The sequence below is a fragment of the Notechis scutatus genome, chromosome 2 (genome assembly GCF_049901735.1).
Source record: "Notechis scutatus isolate UNSWTSFEM ecotype Mainland chromosome 2, rNotScu1.2, whole genome shotgun sequence".
NCBI classification, from domain to species: domain Eukaryota; kingdom Metazoa; phylum Chordata; class Lepidosauria; order Squamata; family Elapidae; genus Notechis; species Notechis scutatus.
The window spans coordinates 10,447,742-10,472,525 of NC_142010.1; the positions used below are offsets into that span (position 1 = coordinate 10,447,742).

Consider the following 24,784-nt stretch of genomic DNA (forward strand, 5'->3'; position numbering starts at 1 on the left):
CGGCCAAAAAACGGGACCCAGGGGGATAGGTGTGGCCCACCTGAGCTCTGTTTTCACTGGCGGAGGGCTGCAGGAGGCCGTCGTGGCCTAAAATGGGGCCCAGGGGGATACGTGTGGCCCACCTGAGCTCTGTTTTCGCTAGCGGAGGGGTGCAGGAGGCCGTCACGGCCTAAAACGGGATCCAGGGGGATACATGTGGCCCACCTGAGCTGTTTTCACTGGCAGAGGGCTGCAGGAGGCCATCGCAGCCAAAAACTGAGCTCAGGAGCCCAGCAGGGCACTCGAGCCACCACAGGCACCCCCGACATGAGTGACATCGAGCAGGTCACGCCCACCCCTTGACACGACCCTGATGCAGCCCTCGATGAAATGGAGTTTGACACCCTTTCCTATGCTGTTGACTTCTGCCAGTCGTCGATGGGCTGGAGTACAGGTTAGTCCTCAAATTACCACCATTCCTTTAGTGTCCATTCGAACTTGAAAAGGCACTGAAAAAATTGACATACGGGTTTTTTTCCCCCCACACTTAAGACCGTTGCAGCCATGGTCACATGATCAAAATTCAGACGCTGGTTCATATTTATGACGGTTGCAGTGTCCCAGAGTTGTGCTATCTCCTTTTGCGACCTCATCAGCCAGGTCAATGGGGAAGCCATATTGAGTGAACATCCCTGTTACGAACTTTTAACAGCTGCAGCAATTGGCTTAAACCACCATAGCAAGGAAGGTGGTAAAATGAGGCAAAACTCACTTAATGAGCTGTAGTGGCGCAAGTGGTTAGAATGCAGTACTGCAGGCTACTTCTGCTGTCTGCCGGCTGCCTGCAATTTGGCACTTCAGATCCCACCAGGCTCAAGGTTGACTCAGCCTTCCATCCTTCTGTGGTGGGTAAAATGAGGACCCAGATTGTTGGGGGGCAATAGGCTGACTCTGTAAACCGCTTAGAGAGGGCTGTGAAGCACTGTGAAGCGGTATATAAGTCTAAGTGCTATCACTAACAAATGTCTTACCTAGCAACAGGAATTTTGGGCTCAATTGGGGTTGTAAGTCGAGGACTACCTGTAGATACAAGCAGAATAAAATGAGACTGAATAAAATCATCCTTTATATATATATATGGATCTTTGGTTATTTGGGTTTTCTCCCGCGTAAGATTGGAAGTATCTGAGCAACGTTTGATGAAGTCTCATTCATCATCTTCAGGCTTGTGTCTTCGGCTCTGTGCTTCTCAGAGATGTGCCTCTGAGAAGCACAGAGCTGAAGACACAAGCCTGAAGATGATGAATGAGACTTCATCGAAACGCTGCTCTAGATACTTCAATCTTACGTGGAGAAACCCAATAACCAAAGATCCACATACAAATACCCGCGAGAACCTCAGAAAACATATATATATATATACACACACACACACAACCGTCGCATTGCCATAGAAAGCATGTTTTATTATAAAGCCTGTTAACATGATGGATTCCATAGCCGAAGAGGAGAAGGAACTGAAAACAAGGGAGAAAAAGAAGCAGGGAGAGAAGATAAAACAGGTTTTTTTTTTGGAAGAATACATTTCAAATAAATGAACCGCGTTGGCTCGAGAGACGAGCCGAAGTGCCTCGCAATGCAGGGATTCCACGTTTTCATGAAATTTTGGCCGGGATCTGTTCTCCCAAATTTGCTGTTTAGTTCCCGGACATTTCGTTACCAAACTAGATAACGTCATCCGCGGTGTTTTGGGGTGAAGTGCCCTGACCAATCGCAAGACCCACATGTTGTGGCCTGCCAGCGGCTGGTGGAGCTGGCAGCAGAGTCGGACAGTAGTGAGGTTGTTGGGGAGGAACCTGGGCCATTCCTGGAGGCTGAGGAAGGCTCAGATGAGGGCTCTGCATCACAAACAGAGATGGGGCCAGGGCAGGCTGGCAGTCATCATCTGCCTTCGGGCTCCGACAGCAGTGAGGCGGGGAAGCTTCTGGAACCAGTTCCCAGCCTGCGCGTGGGAGTAAGGCCAGAGGTGGACAATGAATGGCCCCTCCCATCAGGATTAAAAGAGAAGTAAAAGGAGAGGGGGCTTTTGCAGGAAACAACTCGCTCATTAATTCCTTCCTTCGTTGCAGCCTCGTGAAGATTTGCCTGTATAACCCAGCCCTTCCCTGTCAGCACTGAGTGTGTAATTTTACCGGGCAGCGTTCCAGGATTGATAAAGGTCTGAGCTCATTAGTATACCTTCGGCAAGTCTGTTTGCCAAGCCTTTGGCTGACTGTGAATGAAATAAATTCACATTAATGTAATAAAAGTTTTTTTTTACTCAGAATTGACTTAGTCAGTGCTTTTTGGGAGGCCAAGAACAGAACACACCTGACCATCTACAACCTATATCAGAGGAAGCTGGCTGGAGAATTCTGGGAGTTGAAGTCCACAAGTCTTAAAAGTTGCCAAATTTGGGGAGCCCTGACCTATATAAATGAACAAGGTACTTCACCCAACACCAACCCCCCCACTGAAGATGTTACCTAGTTTGCTAACTAAATATCCGGGAGCTAAAAACAGCAAGCGGGGAGAACAGACCCGGGGCCAAAACCTCATGAAAATGTTGAATTAACTGTTTCTAACTTTCATGAGAACTAGTACCTCTGTACTTCAAGCAAATCTCAAGAAAGTTGAGAACGACGTCCTGTGAACCCTGTTCAAAGGTGACAACTTGCGTTTCAGAGGGGAAAAAAGAGTTGTGCAGAGGTGGATAGGTGGGAAAAAAATGCTACATTCAGAATTTATCTCTTTCAGGACTCTCTTGTCATGACGCATCCTTGAAATTTTCTTAGGGTAGAACTTGGAGCATACAACCTTTCTAGTTCACGGTGTTTTCAAACCTGGCCACTTTTACGACATGGCGAACGTCAATTCCAAGAATTCCCCAGCCAGCGTGGTGGCTAGAGGATTCTGGGAGTTGAAGTCCATGTGTTTTGCCAAGTTTGAAAAGCACTGTTCTAATTGGATCCACTGTCCCATACAGGAGCCAATCTGATGCTTCCAATTGGGGGGAGGGCTACAAGCAGGGCAGGAAAATGGCCGCCTGACCTACTGTTGCCGGGTTATCACTTCACGTGATTGACAGCCACGAACGGTTGCTCATTCCTTTCGTCAATGCTACAATGAGGGATGTTGGACAAACAAGTAACAGCGACAGTATGGGCAGCCCACGGCTTACGACCGCAGCTGAGACCAGGATTCCCATTGTTAAGCGAGGTGGTTGAGTTGCGTTCGATTTTACAACCTTCACGGCCTTTGTTACTAAGCAAAGCGTGGCAGTTTGTTAAGTGAATCGCGTGGTCATTAAATGAGTCAGTTTCCCCCTATTGAACTTTGCTTGTCGGAAACCAGCTAGGAAGTTCACAAGGTGGTCATCACATGACTCAGAGGTCTTGTAACTCATAACTACATGTCAGATGCCAGCTACTCTAGTGAAGAGAAGTCCAGGGGAGACAGGATAGCAGTCTTCCAATATTTGAGGGGCTGCCGTAGAGAGGAGGAGGGTCAAGCTATTCTCAAAGCACCTGTAAGCCAGACAAGGAATAATGGATGGAAACTGAACAAGGAGAGATTCAACCTGGAAATAAGGAGAAACTTTCTGACAGTGAGAACAACCAACCAGCTTTGCTCTCGGAAATTGTGGGAAGGCCATCACTTGAGACTTTCAAGAGGAGATTGAACACTCATCTGTCAGAAATGGTGTGGGGTCTCCCATCTGGGCGGGGGGTTGGACTAGATGACCTACAAGGTCCCTTCCAACACTTTTCCAAGTGTTTTAACAGATAACTCTTCTGTTAAAACACTTTCTGACAGTGAGAACCATCAACCAATGGAACAGCTTTGCCCTCGGAAGTTGTGGGAGCACCATCAATGGAGGCTTTCAAGAAGAGACTGGACTGCCATTTGTCAGAAATGGTGCAGGGTCTCCCGTTTGGGTGGGGGTTTGGACTAGATGACCGACAAGGTCCCTTCCAACTGTTAATCTAATACAAGGGTCTTTAAACTTGGCAAGTTTTAAGACGTGGATTTCAACTCCCAGAATCCCTGAGCTAACATGACTGGAAGAAGAATTCTGGGAGTTGAAGTCCACAAGTCTTAAAACTTGCCAAGCTTGAAGTCCCTTGATCTAATGTCTAACTGCCTGATGGTCATAAGTGTGAGGTATTTTTAGCGCTGTTGCAATTTTGAACAGTAGCTAAACAAATGGTTTTAAGTAGAGGACTACCTGTGGTAAAAAAATTTTTGCAGGGGGTGGGGTGGAGTTGAGGGTTGGTTTCCTCAGATTCAATAATGAAAACCAGGGTTGTGCACAGGTAGCTCTTGACTTACGACCGCTCGTTTTCAGTGACTGTTTGAAGTTACAGGTAGTCCTCAACTTAACAACAGTTTCATTTACTGACCGTTCAAAGTTACAACGGTACTTGGGGTGGGGGGAAATGAACAATGGCCATTTTTTCACAGTTACCACCTTGGCAGCATCCCCACAATCGCGTGATCAACATTCATTCAGATGCCCGGTGATGGGTTCACATTTATGACCATAGGGAGGGGGCATGTGATTTCCCCCTTTGCGACCGCCTGACAAGCAAAGGCAACGGGGACGCCGGATATGCTTCACCATCACGTTGGATAACTTAAGAACGGCAGCAATTCATTTAACCCCTGTGGAAAGAAAGGTCGTAAAACGAGGCAAAGCTTCCGGAACAAATGTCTCTGTAAGGACTGCCAATCCACCTTACTTCAGAAAGTGTCTTGAAACCAGAGGTGGTATTCACCAGGTTCTGACCAGTTCTGGAGAACCGGTAGTGGAAATTTTGAGTAGTTCGGACAACCGGCAAAGACCGCCTCTGATTGGCCCCATCTATTGTCTGCCTCCCAAGTCCCAGCTGATTGCCTGGGTCTCCTTTTGTTGCTCTGCACAGGAGAATGGAGCTGGAAAGCAGGTTAGTGGGGTGAGGAGGGAATGGGGACTTTGCAGTAACCTTCCCCTGCCACGCCCACCATGCCACGCTACAGCCACCAAGCCACACCCACAGAGCCGGCAGTAACGAATTTTGAATCCCACCGCTTGCTTGAAAAACGAAGGATTTCAAAGGAACGTTTTATTAAGCCAAAGTGATAGCATCCGATTCAAAGCTAGTCTAGTGAAGAGAAGGACCGGGGGAGACAGGATAGCGGTCTTCTAATATTTGAGGGGCTGCCCCAGAGAGGAGAAAGTGGGGTCAAGCTATTTTCTAAAGCGCCTGAAGGCCAGACAAGGAATAATGGATGGAAACTGAACAAGGAGAGATTCAACCTGGAAATAAAGGAGAAACTTTCCGACAGAATAATCAACCGTTGCCCTCGGAAGTTGTGGGAGCTTCATCACTCGAGACTTTCAAGAACTCCCATCTGTCAGAAATGGGTGTACGGTCTCCCACTTGGGCAGGGGGTTGGGCTAGATGACCTACAAGGTCCCTTCCAACTCGGATTCTCTGGTAAAGCAAGGCCTGACTATCCTTAGGCAAAGACCAGTATAATTAAAGCAGCAGAGACCCCCTCCTTTTAGCCAGAATGTTAATCTCAGCCACTGCCCAGGTGTGAAGATGTTGTTTCCAGGTGGCTCTTGAGAAAACAGGTAAGCATACATTCCTATGGCCCCTCCCCCTCCGCTGGCTTTGAGCATGAAATAAACCACATGGCTTTCCCTGCTGTTTCCCTCAAGAGGTGGGCTCCGGCGCCGGGATGCCAGTTATAAAAACACCATTTGCCACAGGCAATATACTAGGGATTCCAATCCAAGGCTCCCGCTTCTCCCACCCACCCCTTTGAATGTGGCAGTATCACTTTTTGAGATCTGACCAAAAGTCTCGCTTAACCTTGTTGCAGAATTCTGACAACTGCAAAAACAAAACAAAAACCCCCATTAAAATTGCATCGGTTGTACGGGTGACCTGATTTACAACGGTCACAACTTAATAGTCTTAAACTGAGGGGTACCAGTACTGTTCCTGATTGGGCCGAGTGGTAGATGGTGATTTTCCTTCCTCCTTGGGTGTGGTTGGCTTTGTTGACCTGCCTGAGCAAACCCTTTGAAAAAATGTTGCATGTTATTTTTGCAATTCGAGCGGATAAAAGCAGAGGTAGTCCTTGACTTACACAAGTTCACTTAAGCGACCGTTCAAAGTTACAAGCCTTGGCGCACAAAAAAAAAAAAAGGGACTTAGGGCCCCTTTTCACACTTAACGACCGTTGCAGCATCCCCGTGATTCAGAGACTTGGCAGCTGTCCCATATTTATGACAGTTGCAGTGTGATCCCCTTAGAACCTAGAACAACAGAGTTGGAAGGGACCTTGGGAGGCCATCTAGTCCAACCCCCTGCTCGAGCAGAAGAATCTATTCCAAATGTTAGCCTCGACCTAGGATCGAACTCACAGCCTCCTGGTTGCGAGGCGAGAGCTCCACCTCTAGGCCACCACACTGGACTAACCCTAACCTTAACCCTAACCCTTTTGCGACCTTCAGACAAACCAAGTCGATGGGGGAAATCCAGATTCACTTTTAACAACCGCGTTCCTAACTTAACAACCGCAATGATGATTCGCTTTTAACAGCTGGGCCAAGAAAGTAGTAAAATGGGGGCACAACTCACTTAACAACTGTCTCGCTTAGCAGTGTAATGTCAGGATTCCAGCGATCGCCCTAATTAAATCGTGAGCCTTGAGCCAAGCTTCAAAAAACTTCCCACAACTCCCCCATTAGCGGGGTTGTTAGCAATGTTAGCAATGTAATGTCAGGATTCCAGCGATCGCCCTAATTAAATCGTGAGCCTTGAGCCAAGCTTCAAAAAACTTCCCACAACTCCCCCATTAGCAGGGTTGTTAGCAAAGTTAGCAATGTAATGTCAGGATTCCAGCGATCGCCCTAATTAAATCGTGAGCCTTGAGCCAAGCTTCAAAAAACTTCCCACAACTCCCCCATTAGCAGGGTTGTTAGCAATGTTAGCAATGTAATGTCAGGATTCCAGCGATCGCCCTAATTAAATCGTGAGCCTTGAGCCAAGCTTCCAGAAACTTCCAACAACTCCCCCATTAGCGTGGTTGTTAGCAATGTTAGCAATGTAATGTCAGGATTCCAGCGATCGCCCTAATTAAATCGTGAGCCTTGAGCCAAGCTTCAAAAAACTTCCCACAACTCCCCCACTAGCGGGGTTGTTAGCAATGTTAGCAATGTAATGTCAGGATTCCAGCGATCGCCCTAATTAAATCGTGAGCCTTGAGCCAAGCTTCAAAAAACTTCCCACAACTCCCCCATTAGTGGGGTTGTTAGCAATGTAATGCCAGGATTCCAGCGATCGCCCTAATTAAATCGTGAGCCTTGAGCCAAGCTTGAAAAAACTTCCCACAATTCCCCCATTAGCGGGGTTGTTAGCAATGTAATGCCAGGATTCCAGCGATCACCCTAATTAAATCGTGAGCCTTGAGCCAAGCTTCAAAAACTTCCCACAACTCCCCCATTAGTGGGGTTGTTAGCAATGTAATGCCAGGATTCCAGCGATCGCCCTAATTAAATCGTGAGCCTTGAGCCAAGCTTGAAAAAACTTCCCACAATTCCCCCATTAGCGGGGTTGTTAGCAATGTTAGCAATGTAATGTCAGGATTCCAGCGATCGCCTAATTAAATCGTGAGCCTTGAGCCAAGCTTCAAAAAACTTCCCACAACTCCCCATTAGCAGGGTTGTTAGCAATGTTAGCAATGTAATGTCAGGATTCCAGCGATCGCCTAATTAAATCGTGAGCCTTGAGCCAAGCTTCCAGAAACTTCCAACAACTCCCCATTAGCGTGGTTGTTAGCAATGTTAGCAATGTAATGTCAGGATTCCAGCGATCGCCCTAATTAAATCGTGAGCCTTGAGCCAAGCTTCAAAAAACTTCCCACAACTCCCCACTAGCGGGGTTGTTAAATGTAATGTCAGGATTCCAGCGATCGCCCTAATTAAATCGTGAGCCTTGAGCCAAGCTTCAAAAACTTCCCACAACTCCCCCATTAGCGGGTTGTTAGCAATGTAATGCCAGGATTCCAGCGATCGCCCTAATTAAATCGTGAGCCTTGAGCCAAGCTTCAAAAACTTCCCACAACTCCCCCATTAGTGGGGTTGTTAGCAATGTAATGTCAGGATTCCAGCGATCGCCCTAATTAAATCGTGAGCCTCGAGCCAAGCTTCAAAAAACTTCCAAGAATTCCATAGGAGCAACATACTGGCGTGACCTGCGTAAAGCCGACTCTGGCATACGTAACTACGCTGCTTCTCCTCTTCCCCCTGGGTGTGCCATAAATCAGTTTCTCCAATTAAGCACATCCACACGGGCTAGGTGTCATCCATCACATTCTCCAACTAAAGTTTTAAGTTCATTTGCCATATGCTTCTTTAGTCTCCCCCCCACAAACACACATTTTTTTTTCTTTTGGCAACTTGGAAACAAGTGTAGGAATGTTTTTACAAGTCGATGTGTAAATTTTCGGGTCAGTTGCGACTTGTCATTCGAGGACGATCTGAAGTGCCCTAAATCTGGATTTGGGCATTTGGATTTTCTACCCCCAGATTAAACTAGACAGGCCTGTTCATATTTTGCTTACCGGATTTATTCTGCATTCGCTAGGCATACAATCCCTCCTCCCACTCCGTGAGGACTAAGGAACGGATGTTTCCTTTTCCCCGTTTTTTATTTATTTATTTTAACCCTCCCCCTTTTTGAAGCGAAAGCCTTTTTCGGCACCTCCCCTCAAATGTAAAAAAAAAAAAAAAAAACCACATCAGCGGGGAAATGGCAGAAGAGCTACAGGAACAAAAGCAGAATTGGATCGCCAAGTCACTGTTCGGCATGCCAAAAATGTTTAAATCTGAAACCTCCCCCCTGGCTTCTCAAAAGAGAAAGGTAATCATAAAAAATAATAATAGTAATAAATACTTGGCCTTTGTATAGCACTTTTGAGCAATTGAAGCCCTTCACATATATTTATCTTGAAATTGAAACAGAGTGTAATCCTCAGAGTGAACATATGGCAATGCTTCTCAACCTAGGTGGCTTTAAGAAGTGTGGATTCAACTCCCAGAATCCCCCAGCCATGAAAGTTGCAATCCTAAGTTGCATTAACGGAGGGATACAATCGAGATCAAATGAGGTACTAATACCACTCTATAAAGCCTTAGTAAGACCGCACCTAGAGTACTGCATCCAGTTTTGGTCACCACATTATAAAAAAGATGTTGAGACTCTAGAAAAAGTGCAGAGAAGAGCAACCAGGATGATGAGGGGACTGGAGACTAAAACATATGAAGAACGGTTACAGGAAGTGGGCCTGGCTAGTCTAGTGAAGAGAAGGACCAGGGGACACATAATAGCAGTCTTCCAATATTTGAGGGGCTGCCACAGAGAGGAAGAAGGGGGTCAAGCTATTTTCTAAAGCACCCGAAGGCCAGACAAGGAATAACGGATGGAAACTGAACAAGGAGAGGTTCAACCTGGAAATAAGGAGAAACTTTCTGACAGTGAGAGCAATCGACCCATGGAACAGAAGTCGCCCTCGGAAGTTGTGGGAGCTTCATCCCTGGAGGTTTTCAAGAAGAGATCGGACTCCCATCTGTCAGAAATGGTGTAGGGTCTCCTGTTTGGCCGGAGGGTTGGACTAGATGACCTGCAAGGTCCCTTCCGACTCGGATTATGTGTTATCTGTTAAAGCTGGCTGGGGAATTCTGGGAGTTAAAAGTCCACATGTCTTAAAAGCCACCAAGGTTGAGAAAGACCACCATATATGGTAAATCAGTACTACTATGCCCATAATACAGAGGGGTGGGCTGCAGCCAAGAGAAGACCACTTGAAGGGAACCAAAATGACCCAACAGTGATGTTCTACTTTCTAGCTGGTACATGACAAGCGCATCAAAAGACAAAAGCCGGGCAGTGCTCTTTGGATCTAAATCCCAAAAGGTTTCTCTTAAGTGCAAACAGCCCCCCCCCCCCCCATCTGCCATTCCCCTAAAGGCAGCTGGTACTGGGCACTGTGGTCTTCTGCAGCTGCAGAAAAAGCAATGGTTTGCTTTAAATCCGAGGTCTCCAAACATGGCCACTTTTAAGACTGGTGGACTTCAACTCCCAGAATTCCTCAGTCGGCCAGGCTGAAATTCTGGGAGTCGAAGTCCCCAAGTCTTAAAAAGATGCCCAAGTTAGGAGATCCCTGCTCTTAAGGGGGTTAAGCAGGTCCCTCCGCTGCTCCGAAGTCCTTTTGAGGGTTCAAATCTGCAGCACTGCGCCAATCTAAAACTTAAAAAGATCTTCTCCCTCAGCTTCGAGGTGGAGAAACCATCCGGCCCAGAATAACATGTCTTCCGAACAAGGCCTTCCTCGCCTTCAGCTCACCCTCCCGATGTTGGTTTCGGATCATTCAAATTGCTCACGCCGTAGCGAGTCACGTCCTGAGAGAAGCTGTCATCCCGCCCAAACGTGGTCATCGTAGGCCGAGTTGCCCTACTCCCCAAACTGATCGACTGGGCTTGGGCGGGGTTTGAAGGATTTGCCAGAAGGATCGTCCGCCGAAATGAATTCCGGCGGACATTTTTTTTTTTTTTTTTTGGCAACTTCACTGGGCCAACCTTGCACTGGAGTGAGATTACTGTAGATCACATCCATCACTGGTCATCTGGAGTTGTTGACAGGGCCCTGAACCCAAACCCAGGAGTGATCATTTTGTTCCCTGCCGCCGCCCTCCCAGATGAGCCATGGATGCCGTTCAGATGAGACGTTTGAGGAGCTCCCCTCTCCCAGGAAATATCCAAGGAGGGGGCACCGCTATCCGACTCTCGCTCTCTCCCGCTCACTCCCCCGAGTGCGTCTTTTTGTGTGCGATCAGGTAGAGGCCTCGGGTGAAGCTTTTCCCGCAGTCCAAGCACTTGTAGGGCTTCTCACCCCGGTGCGTCCGCTCATGGGCTGTGAGGTTGGAGCTGCGGCGGAAGGCCTTCCCGCAGTCCGCGCAGCTGTAGGGCTTCTCCCCGGTGTGAGTCCGCTCGTGGACGATGAAATCCGAGCTCCACCGGAAGCTCTTGCCGCAGTCCAAGCACTTGTAGGGCTTCTCGCCCGTGTGAGTCCGCATGTGGGTGGTGAGGTTGGAGTTCCGGTTGAAGCTCTTCCCGCAGTCGGTGCACTGGAAAGGCTTCTCGCCCGTGTGGATCTTCTTGTGGCGGATGAAGTGGGAGCGGTGGTCAAAGCTCTTCCAGCAATCCTGGCACTTGTAGAGCCGCTCCTCGGTGTGGATCCGCCGGCGGAGCACGACGCAGCGCTTCTGCCGGGGGCTCTCTTGGATCCTCTCCTGGAAAAGGATCCCGCCGAGATCTTTGTAGCCCACTCTGCAGGGGATCGCTTCGGAGCCTCTCTTGGTCGGGAGGGAGCTCGAAGACCTTTCAGGCCTCATCAGCTCATTCTCCGAAATTTTGCCCAATCCGGACCGTGGCGAGAGGTTGTCCTGGGTTTTGGGGAGCGACGTCCTGCCGGTGGACTCTCGGTCCAGGTAATCTTGGGCCCAGAGAGGTGGCCGCTCCTGTTCATTCAGCAGCCTGCCCCCTGCTGGAAGAAGAGTAGAAGGACACGGTGAATGTGTGCATAAAGCTTACAGATAGATTTGACCTCTTCCAAAGTTCCATTGACTGCCCCCCCCATATGACCTCATTGGGGACCTCAACCATAGGCTCAGATTTACAACTCGTTTGCGGAGTCCCATTGTCACATGATTGCAATTTACAACATTTTTTGTCAAAAACTGCTGCTTGCTTCCAGTTTGGGACAAAAACACCCGACAGTGAACAAAGGGTTCGCTGAACAACCATACAGTTTACCTCCTAACGACTGGCTTCACTTCATGACCATGGTGGTTCAACAACCACAAAATAGTTTGTAAAATCAGGTCGATGTTGATGACCCATTTTAGGATCATATAACTGTAACGGGCAGGCTCCCATTACAGTCAGGACCGCCTGTACTTTATCAGCAGCCTTCCCTAAGTCGATGCTGTTCAAATAAGATGTCTACCTTCCCCTCCACTCCGTTGCCCATGTTTGCTGAGGAGGATGGGAAATATAGGCCACCACATTGGGAAGGGCTTATACAAACTTACTTCCTAATCTTCAACCCACAAATAGGCCACGGCCTGGTAGTGTCCTATGGCCCAGGGGTTGGGGGACCTCTGTTCTAGTCCAATTGGCTGGTCAGGCAAGAAACCCTATACCAGGAGACCCCAAATTTGGCAACTTTAAGACTGGTGGACTTCAACTCCCAGAATTCTCCAGCCAACTAGGTTAAAGTTGCCAAGTTTGGAGACCTCTCTATCCTATACCATTTCAGACAAATGGTCCAATCAATCTCTTCTTAAAAACTTCCAGTGTTGGAGCATTCACAACTTCTGAAAGGCAAGTTGCTCCATGGATTAATTGTTCTCACTGCCACGAAATTTCTCCTTAGTTTTTGTTGTAGTGACGAGGCAGTCAAGTTGTTTGATCATGAACAACTGAATCATGATGATGATCTTTATTGGAGTATAGTCTTGCATTTATACACATTTTTAGTTATCCTCCATCATTGGTTAACTTTGGTTACTGCTTAACTTTCGTTACTCTTTAGCACAGTAATTAATACAATTAATTATCTCTAGTTAAAGTCTAACATATGTTTACTTCCTCTCTCTAATCTTCCTTTAGATTAGTGACTTTGTTTACCTGAGTTGTATTTGCTTGGAAACATTCTTTATATGAGGCTTGCCATCCGAGATTGGAACATTCCTGCAAGTACAACTGTACAAGTTTTAAGTTGCTTCTCTCCTTGATTAGTTTCCACCTTGCACGTGTGCTAATTTTAATTTACCGTCACAGATTTTTTTTTAAAAAAAAAAATCATTTTTATTTTATTTAATTGCATCTGTACTTTTAAACTTGAGCTAAAATAGCCCGGATACTTTTGAATGGTTTAAGCCATTAAAAAAAGAAAAAAGGATAAAATAAACAAACGAATTTATGAATGAATGTATTGATTTATGAAACTTCTGGCAGCCCTGCCAAAGGAAGGCAAGGCAGTGGAAATGTACAAAGCTGGCCTCAGAGAGATGCTTCTGAGTGCCGATAATTAACAAAGGTAAGTAATAGAAATGCCAAATTTAAAAAAATCGTAAAATGGCCGCCCACCAAACTTTGTCAAGAGGCAAAGAACTTGGGTGTCTGTTCTCATTTCCTGGGCTGGAGAAGACGGTGTTTCCAGCATTTGAAAAAAAGTTAAGATTCTATCCTTTCCGTGAATCATCCTTTAATTAAATTTCTGCCACTCCCCCAGGCTTTCTCAATAAAGCACTTTAGTTTCCACCTCATCTGTGTCTTCATTACCTCTGAGTCCGAGATCTGCATGTTTACTCTGGCAAAACAGCAGGTTTCTAACCTACGCCAAAAGCCAGAATCACGTAAACCAAGCAGTCCTTGGTACTCTCTGAGCTTGCCTTTTTTTTTTTTTTTTAAATAAATAAATTTTATTGATTTTACAATTAAAACAAACCAACAACATATACACAAATGAAAGAAAGGAAAAGAAACAAAAGGAGAAGAAAATAGAAAGAAAAAATAGAAAACAATTAAAAACATTCTCATCTTCAAATTAATTAAGGGTTAAAAAAAAAAAGAGAGAGCTTGCCTTTTTTTCTTGCAAAGGTTTCATTACCCCAAAAAAGAATTACACTGCCATACATCAAGAATATCTCAGAAACCACCAACAGATTCCTACAACCACAAGGAATCAGCGTAGCACCCAAGCCCAATTAAAGCCCTTCAAAACATCCTAAGCGGATCAAAAGACGCAACAACCCCAGAAGAAAGTCATCTATGACAGGAGTCACCAACCTTTTGGACCTCAGGGACCAACAAACTCATACTTTTAAATCCCGCGGACCAGAGACCCTGGGAAAATCCCCCCAAAAAGTCTGCACAAAAATTCCTCACTCCGTTTTCCTACCGATCAATCATTCTTTATTTTGGATCGCAGGATACGGTCTCCAGCTCGATTCTCAGGGGGGAAGAGAGAGAGAGAGAGACTTTTCTGGCTTCATGCAAGGAAAGCAGCAGATGCAGCAGAAGTCTTTCTTTCTCTCCTTTGCTTTGGGATGACAGGACCCTAAAATTTTCTCACAGACCACCAGTGGTCCCCGCTCCACTGGTTGGCAACCACTGATCTATAACATACAATGTAAGGACAATGCAACAACCATTGTAGAACAGAGGTGTCAAAATGGATTTGATTGAGGGCCGCATCAGGGGTGTGTTTCACTTTGGGGCCGGGACTTGGCTATCGGCGCCCGGCTCAACCTCTTGGAGCAGGAGGCCTTGCAGGGTCCCAAAGACTCATTTCTGGTGGAGTTGGGGAAGAAAGAAGACTTTTCTGCTTTCCTTGTGTGTATAGAACCAAATAGGCAGAAGACTGGCAGAACACATCCATCAAAGCCAAGTAAGCAGTCAGAAGACCCTGATGAAAATTCCTTACTTTTACAACACACCAACAGATTTGACCAGTTTCAATTGGGAAAATGTGGCCGTCCTAAGACAAAGCCATAAAAATACGCCAGGGATTTTTTAGAAGCCTGGCACTCTGAAAAATCAGCCATCCATAGACACACAGACATGAACAACATCCCCCCGCCGCCCCTTACCGTGCCTCCCAGTTGATTTTCGGCCCGTTTGAGGCTTTTCGGCCTCCCAGAGGCTCAAGAGAAGCCTCCGCAGCCTTTGGAGGCCGAAAAATGGGTCCGTTCGTCACTTCTGGTATTTCCAGAAATACAGGAAGTGATGAAACAGGCCTGTTTTCGGCCTCCAAAGGCTGCAGAGGCTTCCTCAAGCCTCTGGGAGGCTGAAAATCAGCTGGGAGGGGCGTGCATGCGCAGTGCAGGTAAGTTTGGCTGGGGCTTGTGTGCCACACAAATGGCTCTGCCTGCCACCTGTGGCACGCATGCCATAGGTTCGCCATCCCGGGTCTATAGACTATGCAAAAGAGACAATCAACCAGCCCAAAGAGGACACAAAAGACTCCCAATACTCTCCACCAGCAATCAGCACCCAGATCAAATATAGATTAACTCCAAGGTTAACATCAGACCCACAATCAAGAAACTGCCAAAGAAGCCAACAGCAAACAGCCCAACTTAAGGATCTCTAAGAAGCCCATCTCTACCAACACTGACAGGGAAAGCCACCAGAATATAAAATGACAGTAACCACTCCCTCATTCTGATGATGACCAGTTTGGGTCCTGAGACGTCTCGAAAACAACTGGTTCAGAGAAGCACACACCACCCTGTCATCTATAACATACAATGCCTTTATTAGATCAAGCAGTCTTTGTCAGCATGATAGTTGTTGTGTCACCTCTGCTGGCCTCAAACCAGAAGAATAGTTGAACGACCGCAGGCTTCACTAAGCGACTGCCTCAAAACAAAAGTCGCAAAGCGGGACAGCCAGTTTGATGTCCATTTCACACAAGATCTTGTGTGCTTCTGAGTGAAACTCTAGGCCAGTGGCAGCTAACCTTTGGGGTTCTTGTGCCCAAAAACTGTGTGCGTGCTTGCGTGCATGCCAACACACAGAGGGCAATGTGTGCGCCCCCTTATGCACATGTGCGCACAATTCCCATCCCGTCACCCCCTTACCTGCTCTACACTTCCCAGCTGATTTTTGGCCCGTTTGAGGCCTTTTTCGGCCTTTTTCGGACCTGAGGAAAGCCTTTGCAGGCTGAAAAATAGGCCCATTTTTTGACTTCCGGTATTTCTGGTGGTTGATTTCTGCCCAAGACAATTAGTTGACCCAGGCAAGTCCTCAACAATTTGAGCCGATTTTGAATGTATTAATTATTGGAACTATAATGAAATTTTTTGAATAATGAACCAAGAATATGTGATGAATTTAAATATGACAGATACAAGTACAAGGGGTATTGAATTAGAAATAAGAATTTTAAAAATTATATAAAGAAATTTATTTGTATTAAAAAGAGAATAATTGAAGAAAAATAGAAAAGGTTAAGACATGAATAGAAATATATGGAATCAATGTGAAGGATATTAGAGAAAATTTATAGAATTCATAAATGTAATGATATGAAATAAATATGTAACTTTAAATATTGTAAAAAATCTGTATTAAAAAGAGAATATTTGAAGAAAAAAATGGAAAAATTAAGATATGAATAGAAAATACATGTAATGATACGATACGAAACTGAATATGAAAGGCAAAGATCATAAGGTCATGTTTGTATAGAAATGTAAAAATCTGGAACTAAGCTGTTCACTAAGAGACAATTTGTGAAATATAAAAAATAAAAAACTTTGGGGGGAAAAACAAAACAATTTGAGCCGACAATGTTCACTGCTGAAGCAGTGAATTAAAGTGAATTTTGCCCCATTTTACGACCTATCTTGCCAGAATTGTTAAGTGAATCAGTACGGTTGTTAAATTAGACTGACCCCTTCCTCTCTGTGGCAGCCCCCTCAAACATTGGAAGACCGCTATCCTGTCTCCCCTGGTCCTTCTCTTCCCTAGACTAGCCAAGCCCACTTCCTGCAACCGTTCTTCATATGTTTTAGCCTCCAGTCCCCTAATCATCCTGGTTGCTCTTCTCTGCACTTTATTTCTAGAATCTCAACATCTTTTTTTATAGTGTGGTGACCAAAACTGGATGCAGTACTGTAGGTGTGGTCTTACTAAGGCTTTATAGAGTGGCATTAGTACCTCACTTGATCTTTGTAAAAGCCTCCACTGATGGAATAGCCACTTTGGTTAGTTGATGTATTTGATTTTCATATCACCTTTATTTTTATCCCTACTTCCTATTTTCCATAAAACAACAACCCTGTAAGGTGGATCAAGCTGTTCGATCAATAGATTAGGACACTGAGGAGAGGAAACCCACACCCTTTACAATACCTAGCTTTCGAGAGGCCCCCAAGCAGACTTGATGGATCCTTGGAAGATTCACCGTCATTTCCTCAAAGCAATCCTGACCCTGAAAGAACAAACAAAGGACCAGCCCATTAATTCAAAGGAACCGGTGATACTGAAACAAACAAAACAAAAAAATAGGACAATTGGACAATATAACATGACAATCCGGCTTTTATTAACGCTGGGAAAGTAAACTGAATTGCAGCAGGCAGCGCCACCTAGCCAAGCTAAGCTGAACTCGGAAAACTAAGAGAGTCAAACCAGATTAGGGTTTGAATGGGAGACCACAAGGAAATCTCTAGATAGGAAATTTAGAGAGAGAAAAAATCATCCAAAAGAAAAAAATGACACCCCCCCAAAAAAAATATTCTAATACAGGTAGTCCTTGACTTACAACCATTCATTTAGTGACCTGTTGTGGCCTATCGGCCGGCGGCCCCTCCAGCACCTAAATCAAATGAGGCAGCGGCTGAGAGTCCAGGGTCAACCAGAGAGCTCCGAGGGGGAAGAGAGAATGGAGCTGGCAGAGAGAGAGAGAGAGAGAGAGTCAAGAGGCGGAGCCTGGGCTGTCCGTCAGCCCTCACATGGAGAGTCAACAGCTCCCAGGTCTGGAGGTGGCTGATGAGGAAGAAGAGGAACAGCTGGGTCCAGTGCCTGACAAGCAGCTGCGCAGAAGGCAGAGGAGAGGAGAGCAGTGGAAATCTATGGGCCGATACTTGGGACGGAAGAGTCACCTCTGCTAGCGAAGCCCCACCCTAGCTCTGGGGATAAAAGGCAGGGGGTAGAGATGAATAGATGGGGCAGACAACTATTCATCTAACTGCCGGACTGATTTGTTAGCCTGCAGGGAAAGAGAAACTTTTTGCCAGGGTCGCTGGTGTGAATCATTGCTTCAACTACAGTGGGTTTGTCAGAACATGATCATTCAAAGTTACAACGGCCCTGAAATTGGTGCCTTATGATAGTTTTTCACACTTACAACCTATCATGCCCCTGTTGGGAGTCTGACTCCGAGGGAGAGATGGAACAGCTGACAGAGAGTGGGAGTTTGGCTCCAGTGGTTGTGGAGGAAACTGGGGAAGGGCACAGGACGGATGGGCATTCAGAGGAAGACCCAGGCCCATCCCCTCTTCATCCTAGGGCAAGCAAGGAGGAGCGGATAAGGGAGAAACATGAGTGGCATGGTCTACGGGGGAGGAAGGGGCCTTGATCCCCTTCATGGGCTGCAGTGGCGAGGACTGGTTAAAAGGACAAACTGCGCATGGCAAAGTTGCTGGAAGCAAAGCGAGCATTCTTGTCGGAGTTTATCTGTGTTTTGGCTTCCTCCCAACTGTGGTTGCTGCGTTATCTGGTAGAAGTGTGCAATTAATCATCCTTGCCTGCCGTAGTAATTCCTTCAGTGTGGTTTCTGTTGGTTTTTTTTATTTCAAATTAACTTTACTTTGGGTGCAGACTGCAATTACTCCCTCCGTAAACTGTTTTAAGAGTTTGATATCCTGCCGAGGGTAATTGGACTTTGGGGCCAAGTTGGAGGCATGAAAGGGACTTGCTTCTATTTTTGTAACTTGGTTATTTTTGTGTCACGCCCCAGGTCATCACAAAACCTTTGCAGCGTCCCCATGGTCACGGGATCAAAATTCAACCGCTTGGCAACTGGCATGTATTTACGACAGTTGCAGTGTCCTGAGGTTACACGATCCGCTTTTGCGACCTTCTGACAAAGCAGAGTCAACGAGGAATCCAGATTTGCTTTACAGCCGTGTTGCTAACTTAACAGCAGCAGTGATTCACTTAACAACTCTGGCAAGAAAGGTCATAAAATGGGGCAACTGTCAACTCATAAAACATTCCTATACCTGTTTTAATAGTTGCCATAAAAATAAAGGGGGGGACTTCAGTTTGTTGGCTTCAGGGCATACTGAGCGATCCTGCTGCGCTAGCGTTTTGGTGCTCCGATCCGGACGGGTTTGGAGCTAAGGCCCCTGCAGGGTGGCTGAAGATAGGGGATCCGGGGAGGGTTTGGGGTGTTGCAGACCCCTTCCCGGCCGCAGAACCTCCCAAGACGGTGCAGCGGCGGTCTGCAATGCCGCTGCGCAGGAGAAAGAGGAGAAAGCCTTTGAAAAGAGAAAGTTTTCTTGGTTCCCAGGACTCTAAGACATATTTAACAAAATTCCTGGAAATTATGGCTTTTTGAAAGTACATTCCTACTCTTATCTTTAAAAGATTGCAACTTAAACTACCAGATGTTGAATATATTCAATTGGAGAATCTGATTTATGACACATCCAGGAGTGAGGGGAGAAACCGGGTCACAGGGGACTGTAAATTACGGATGCCAGAGTTGGCTTCATGCAGGGCAGGGCCAGTATGTCGCCTCTAATAAATCCTTTGAAATTTCCTGAAGTTTGGCTTGAGAATCATGATTTAATTAGGTCGATCCTGACAGCAACACTCACTTAAGCCACTGTCTCGCTATATTGTGGTCGAAAATGCCCTGGAAGCCACTGGGATTCAGAATGCGAGCGCAAAACGTAGTCACCAAACCGGTAGTAACACCGGTGGAATCCCACCCCTGCTGTATCCTGATCGGACCACGTGACTGGTTCGTATTGAGAAAGTGAAAAACTTCTACTTTAATTAGGTGAACATTTCAGGAACGTTTAAGAGTCGGTTTTCACCAGCCTGTGCCAACGTGGCATATCCAATAAAGCTATTCTTTGAGGAATCTACCTGCCTCAAGAGTTTTGCTTATTCTGGGAGTTGAAATCCACAAGACTTAAAAGTGGCCAAGGTTGGAGACCCCTGAGCTAGACAGTCAGTTCAGTGTAGTACCCTGAGCTACAAATGAAGAGATCCTGATTTCTAATCCTGTCTTAGGTATGAAGCCAGCTGAACGTCCTGGAGGAGAGGGGGGGGAAATTGTTCTCGGCCCTAGAAAAGAGGCAAAGAAAATTCACTTCCAAAAATCTACCCGAGAAAACTACAGGGAACGGTCTGTGCAGTCGCCAGGAGTGAAGACTTGACTAAAAGGCACAAAATATATATATAAAATGGCTAAGCATTTTTGATGGGCTTCTGGGGATTAATTGTCAGCTTTTCGCGGGGGTCACTGACAATGCCCTTGGCTCAAGGCACAGTTCAAGGTTCCTTAAACCAGGGGTCCCCAACCACCAGTCCGCGGACCGGTACCGGTCCGTGGAACAAATCCTACCGGGCCGCTGGTTTGCTGGCCGCCATCTTGTTTTGATGAAAAGTGCTTCCATGAGCTTGTTTTGATCACGGAAGCAAATCAAACAGATAGCGGCCGCTTCCGGTGAGCTTTTCATTTCTACCCTGAAAAGCTCACTGGAAGTGCTGGCGCCGCATCTTGTTTTGATGAAAAAGTGCTTCCGGTGAGCTCACCGGAAGCACTTTTTCATCAAAACAAGATGGCGGTGCCCAGCTGATGCCGGTACCGGGCCACGGCATAAAAAAGGTTGGGGACCACTGCCTTAAACAGTCCCTCACAACTACAAGAGGTCAACACGAGCTCTAGAGGTCAATCCACCAAGGCAGGGGTCTTCAAACTTGACAGCTTTAAGACTTGTGGGCTCTAACTCCCAGAATTCCTCCTCCAGTCCTGTTAGCTCAGGAATTCTGGGAGTTGAAGTCCTCAAGTCTTAAGTTTGAAGATCCTTGCATCAAGACAAGGTGGAAAAACAGGACACAGGACCAACGCTCACCAACTGGGCCTCCTTCTGCCTTAGGAGGAAACCCTCAGCAAGGGCCACCGCTTGGGCACAACTCTCCGGTCCCCGGTCCCGGACGCAGCCTTGGATCTCCGGGGGCAGAATGACCAGAAACTGCTCCAGCACCAGGGTCTCCAGGATCTGCTCCTTGGTGTGCCTCTCCGGCTTCAGCCACCGGTGGCAAAGCTCCCGGAGACGGTTGCAGACTTCGCGGGGCCCTTCGGCATCCTGGTAGCAAAAATGCCGGAACCGCTGCCTCTGGGCCTCCGTGTTCCCGATCTCTTCCTCACAGACTTCCTCCTTCACTTTCCAGCCAAAGACCGGCGGGGTCATCCCGCTGGAAGGTTGGATCCCTTTGGAGTCGCTAAAAGCCACCAGTTCTGGCAACGGAGAGGAGCCCCAACTGGGATGAGGGGCCTGCACCATCTTCAGGAAATTCTGCCACTGGGCTTCCCAGCGCTGGGCCAGGCCCTCGTCCGGTTCCTGCTTGATCTGCAGTGGGGACCCCCGTCTCGGTATCTCGGTGGCGCCACTGGCCTGGATGACGCAGGATTCCTTCTGCACTTCCTTCTCCTCCATTTTGACTCTCTTTCCTTGAGCAGCCTGGACAGGGAGGTGCAGGGACGAGGGAGCCCCCCTTTCTTTCCGGATCGCTTTGCTGGAAGCCATGGGAGGGATACTTATCCCATCTCAGGCCCAGATTTCCCTTGACGTTCCTTCCTTGACGTTCTCCGGGGAGTCCTTTTTGGGGACGGTGGAGGGCAAACTTTCCCAAGCCAAGACTTACACCGAGGCTGCCAATGGGGTGCAGCCTTCTCTCCCCTATGTCAAAGAAAATAAAGAGAATAAATAAATGATTTGTCTAAATCATTCTCTACCTTGGCCACTTTTAAGACCTGTGGACTTCAACTCCCATACTGGCTGGGGAATTCTGGGAGTTGAAGTCCATGGATCTTAAAAGAATTCTGGGAGTTGGAGTCCATGGATCTTAAAGAATTCTGGGAGTTGGAGTCCATGGATCTTAAAGCCCTGACACCAAGATTGAGAGACAGTTGTCTAAACCAGTATTTGTCAACCTCAGCAAGTTTAAGATGTGCCGACTCCAACTGCCAGAATCCCCCAGTCAGCATGACTGGCATGGGGAATTCTGGGAGTTGAAGTCCACTGGTCTTCCAAGTGGCCAAGGTTGAAAAGCAATGGTTAACAAACTATAGTTCCATTAACTTATCTGTAAGATAGATAGGTGATAGATAGATAGATAGATAGATAGATAGATAGATAGATAGATAGATAGATAGATAGATAGATAGATAGATAGATATCTAAGTGGTCAAGGTTGAAAACTAATGGTCAACAAACTATACTTCCATTAACTTATCTGTAAGATAGATAGATAGATAGATAGATAGATAGATAGATAGATAGATAGAGAGAGATAGATAGATAGATAGATAGATAGATAGATAGATAGATAGATAGATAGATAGATAGATAGATAGATAGATAGATAGATAGATAGATAGATAGATACCCAATCCCAGAACCTCCAAAATATTTGGCCGAAAAGACCACCCTCCCCCGGAGCAGGTGCCTTCCAGCGGGATGCGATTTCCAACCCCCATCCTCCCCAGCCGGCTGAGCACCATGGGATCGGGATCCAACCCTTTCCGAAAGACCGGTTGCAACCGGGCCAGCCCTCTGCAAGCCTTCCTCCGGCGGAGGGGCCGGGGGGTGGCGGCTGAGCTTGGTCCACCTGCTCTGGAGGTGGGAAGGGGGAGTCGCCTTGCACCAAGGTCTCCCTCCCCTCCAAAAAAGGGGGCTTTTGATCGACGCGTTATCAGCCCCGCGGATCTTGCAAGCAACCTTGCATCCCCGTTTCTGCGCTTTGGGGGAGACGTGCGGAGGTGGGGGGCATCACTCACTTGGGCAGCGGGTCCTCTTGCGCCCCTCAACGCCTCCCCCTTGGCCCCGCCGCGCGCAATTGCAGGGGCGGAATCCCGAAGCAGCGCCCCCTTGCAAAGGAGCTGCAGGAATGGAAGGTGAAGGCGGAATAGGGAGGGAGGGAGGGAGCTGCTCCTTGCCAGGGAGACCCCCGACACACACACACACACACGCGCCAAAGGCAAGGATGGCCGCTCTAGCATCCGGCCGCTCTATCGGATTAACCCTTCGGCCGGGTCCCCGCAGCGCCGCAAAGCCCTCCAGAAGCTGGTGCAGCCTGAAAAGGTGGGGGGGCTTGGGAAGGGAGGAGGGGAGGATTTGCCTCTAGCAACGCCTGGGGAGGGGTCGTGGGGAAGGGCCTGAACGAAAAGGAAAGGAGACCCAAAGGGGCAGACCTGGATGACTTGAGAATCATCCGTAGACTCGTTAGTCTCTTTTCAGCTCAACCTACCTAAGATACAGATAATCCGAGTTGGAAGGGACCATATAGGTCATCTATTGGAATATCCATTGGAAAACTAATTCTGCACCAAGTGAGAAATCAAATAAGTTCCTAACCAACCTAGCTGACAACTTTGTTGTCCAAAAGGTAGAGGGTGAAACTAGAGGGACAGCCATACTGGACTGAATTCTTACAAACGTTTGTTTATTTATTCATTTATTCATTCATTTACTTATTTGATTTGTCAAATGCTTACAATATAATAGAAAATACGAATAAACATAAGTATAAATACATGAAGTAGGTATGAATAATTGGGGACAATAGGACAGGGATGGTAGGCACGATTGTGCGCTTAGGTACATCACACTATTTAAAAAAAAAAAAAGATGTGGAGACTCTAAGAAAGAGTGCAGAGAAGAGCAATAAAGGCGATTGGGGGACTGGAGGATAAAACATGAAGAACGATTGCTGGAATTGGGCATGTCTAGTTTGATGAAAAGGACTATGGGTAACATGATAGTAATGTTCAAGTATCTCAGGGGTTGCCACAAAGAAGAGAGGGAGTCAAGCTATTCCCCAAAGCACCTGAGGGCAGGAGAAGAAGCCATGGGTGGAAACTAATCAAGGAGAGAAGCAACTTAGAACTAAGGAGGAAATTTCCTGACAGTTAGAACAATTAATCAGTTGCCTCCAGAAGTTGCAAATGATCCAACATTGGAAGCTTTTAAGAAGAGACTGGACAGTCACTTGTCTGAAATGGTATAAGATCATCTGCTTAAGAAGGGGACTATATTAAAAGTCCTCCAACCTCCCTTCCAACTCTATTCTGATGACAATGAAATTACGGAAAGTTTGTGTGCAGTGTTCTCTCTCTCTCTTTCCCTCCCCCTCCACCTTTTCTTGAACTGATGCCTTTTCACATTTTATGGGGAAAAAATAAAGAGTTTCTGCTGAACCACAGACAAATTAACCTGATTGAAGTCTTTTGCATGAAGAATAATTGCTTTTTTGGCTGTTGCATTACATACATATGTTGTAAAGATGCCAAAATTGTCCTCTAGAGTCTTAACACATCGTTTAAAATAAGCATCCAAAACAAACAAAATCAGGACTGGTGAATATATATATTTAATAAACATGAATAGGAAATAGCAGTTGCTTTGGGAATACAGAAATAGCAGGGAGGGTATAAAAATACCGGTGCAGAAAACATGATTGTCCATTTTTAGATATTAGCTCTGCCTTCTGGTTGGGGAAAAATAAAGACTCAGATCAGGATACAGAAAGTTGGTTTTGCTAATGCCAATTATCTGTCAACTTCCGAAGAAGTGCTTGGGTTTGTTAGTCAGAGCCTTGACGTTATAGCCTTGACATTATGGTCTTAAGAAAAATCTAGTTAGAAATAAAAGTTTGCAGCAACTGAAAATAAAAATGTTTTTATTAGCATCATGAAAGCTCTTTCTGAGTAGCGTGGATATGTAATGTGTTGTTGCCAAATTTTTCCCACCATTGGTTCCTTGCCTATTGTTGTGTTCCTTGCCTATTGTTTGTTCTTTTTCTATATTTTGACTTCAAGAATCATGCAGAGCAGCTGACAGTAATGTACACAAATTTAATTAAAAATATATTAAAGTATATGAAGAAGAATTATAG

The 24,784-nt window shown here is 46.5% G+C and overlaps 1 protein-coding gene and 1 long non-coding RNA gene across 2 annotated transcripts; both read right to left on the minus strand.

Annotated features, from left to right (window-relative positions):
- Positions 1-1,419: 1,419 nt before the first annotated feature.
- Positions 1,420-7,092, minus strand: LOC148131740 (uncharacterized). Its single transcript, XR_015747122.1, has 2 exons — positions 2,218-7,092; positions 1,420-2,144 (listed from the first exon to the last, which is right to left on the minus strand). It is a non-coding gene; the product is annotated as an uncharacterized LOC148131740 (long non-coding RNA).
- A 1,529-nt stretch (positions 7,093-8,621) lies between these two features.
- Positions 8,622-22,900, minus strand: LOC113424450 (zinc finger protein 232-like). The gene is made up of 4 exons (XM_087953194.1): positions 22,668-22,900; positions 20,740-21,567; positions 17,000-17,078; positions 8,622-11,618 (listed from the first exon to the last, which is right to left on the minus strand). Exons 2-4 carry the CDS (start codon positions 21,412-21,414, stop codon positions 10,873-10,875), a joined length of 1,500 nt encoding a protein of 499 aa, XP_087809320.1. The 5' UTR covers positions 21,415-21,567; positions 22,668-22,900; the 3' UTR covers positions 8,622-10,872.
- Positions 22,901-24,784: the final 1,884 nt, after the last annotated feature.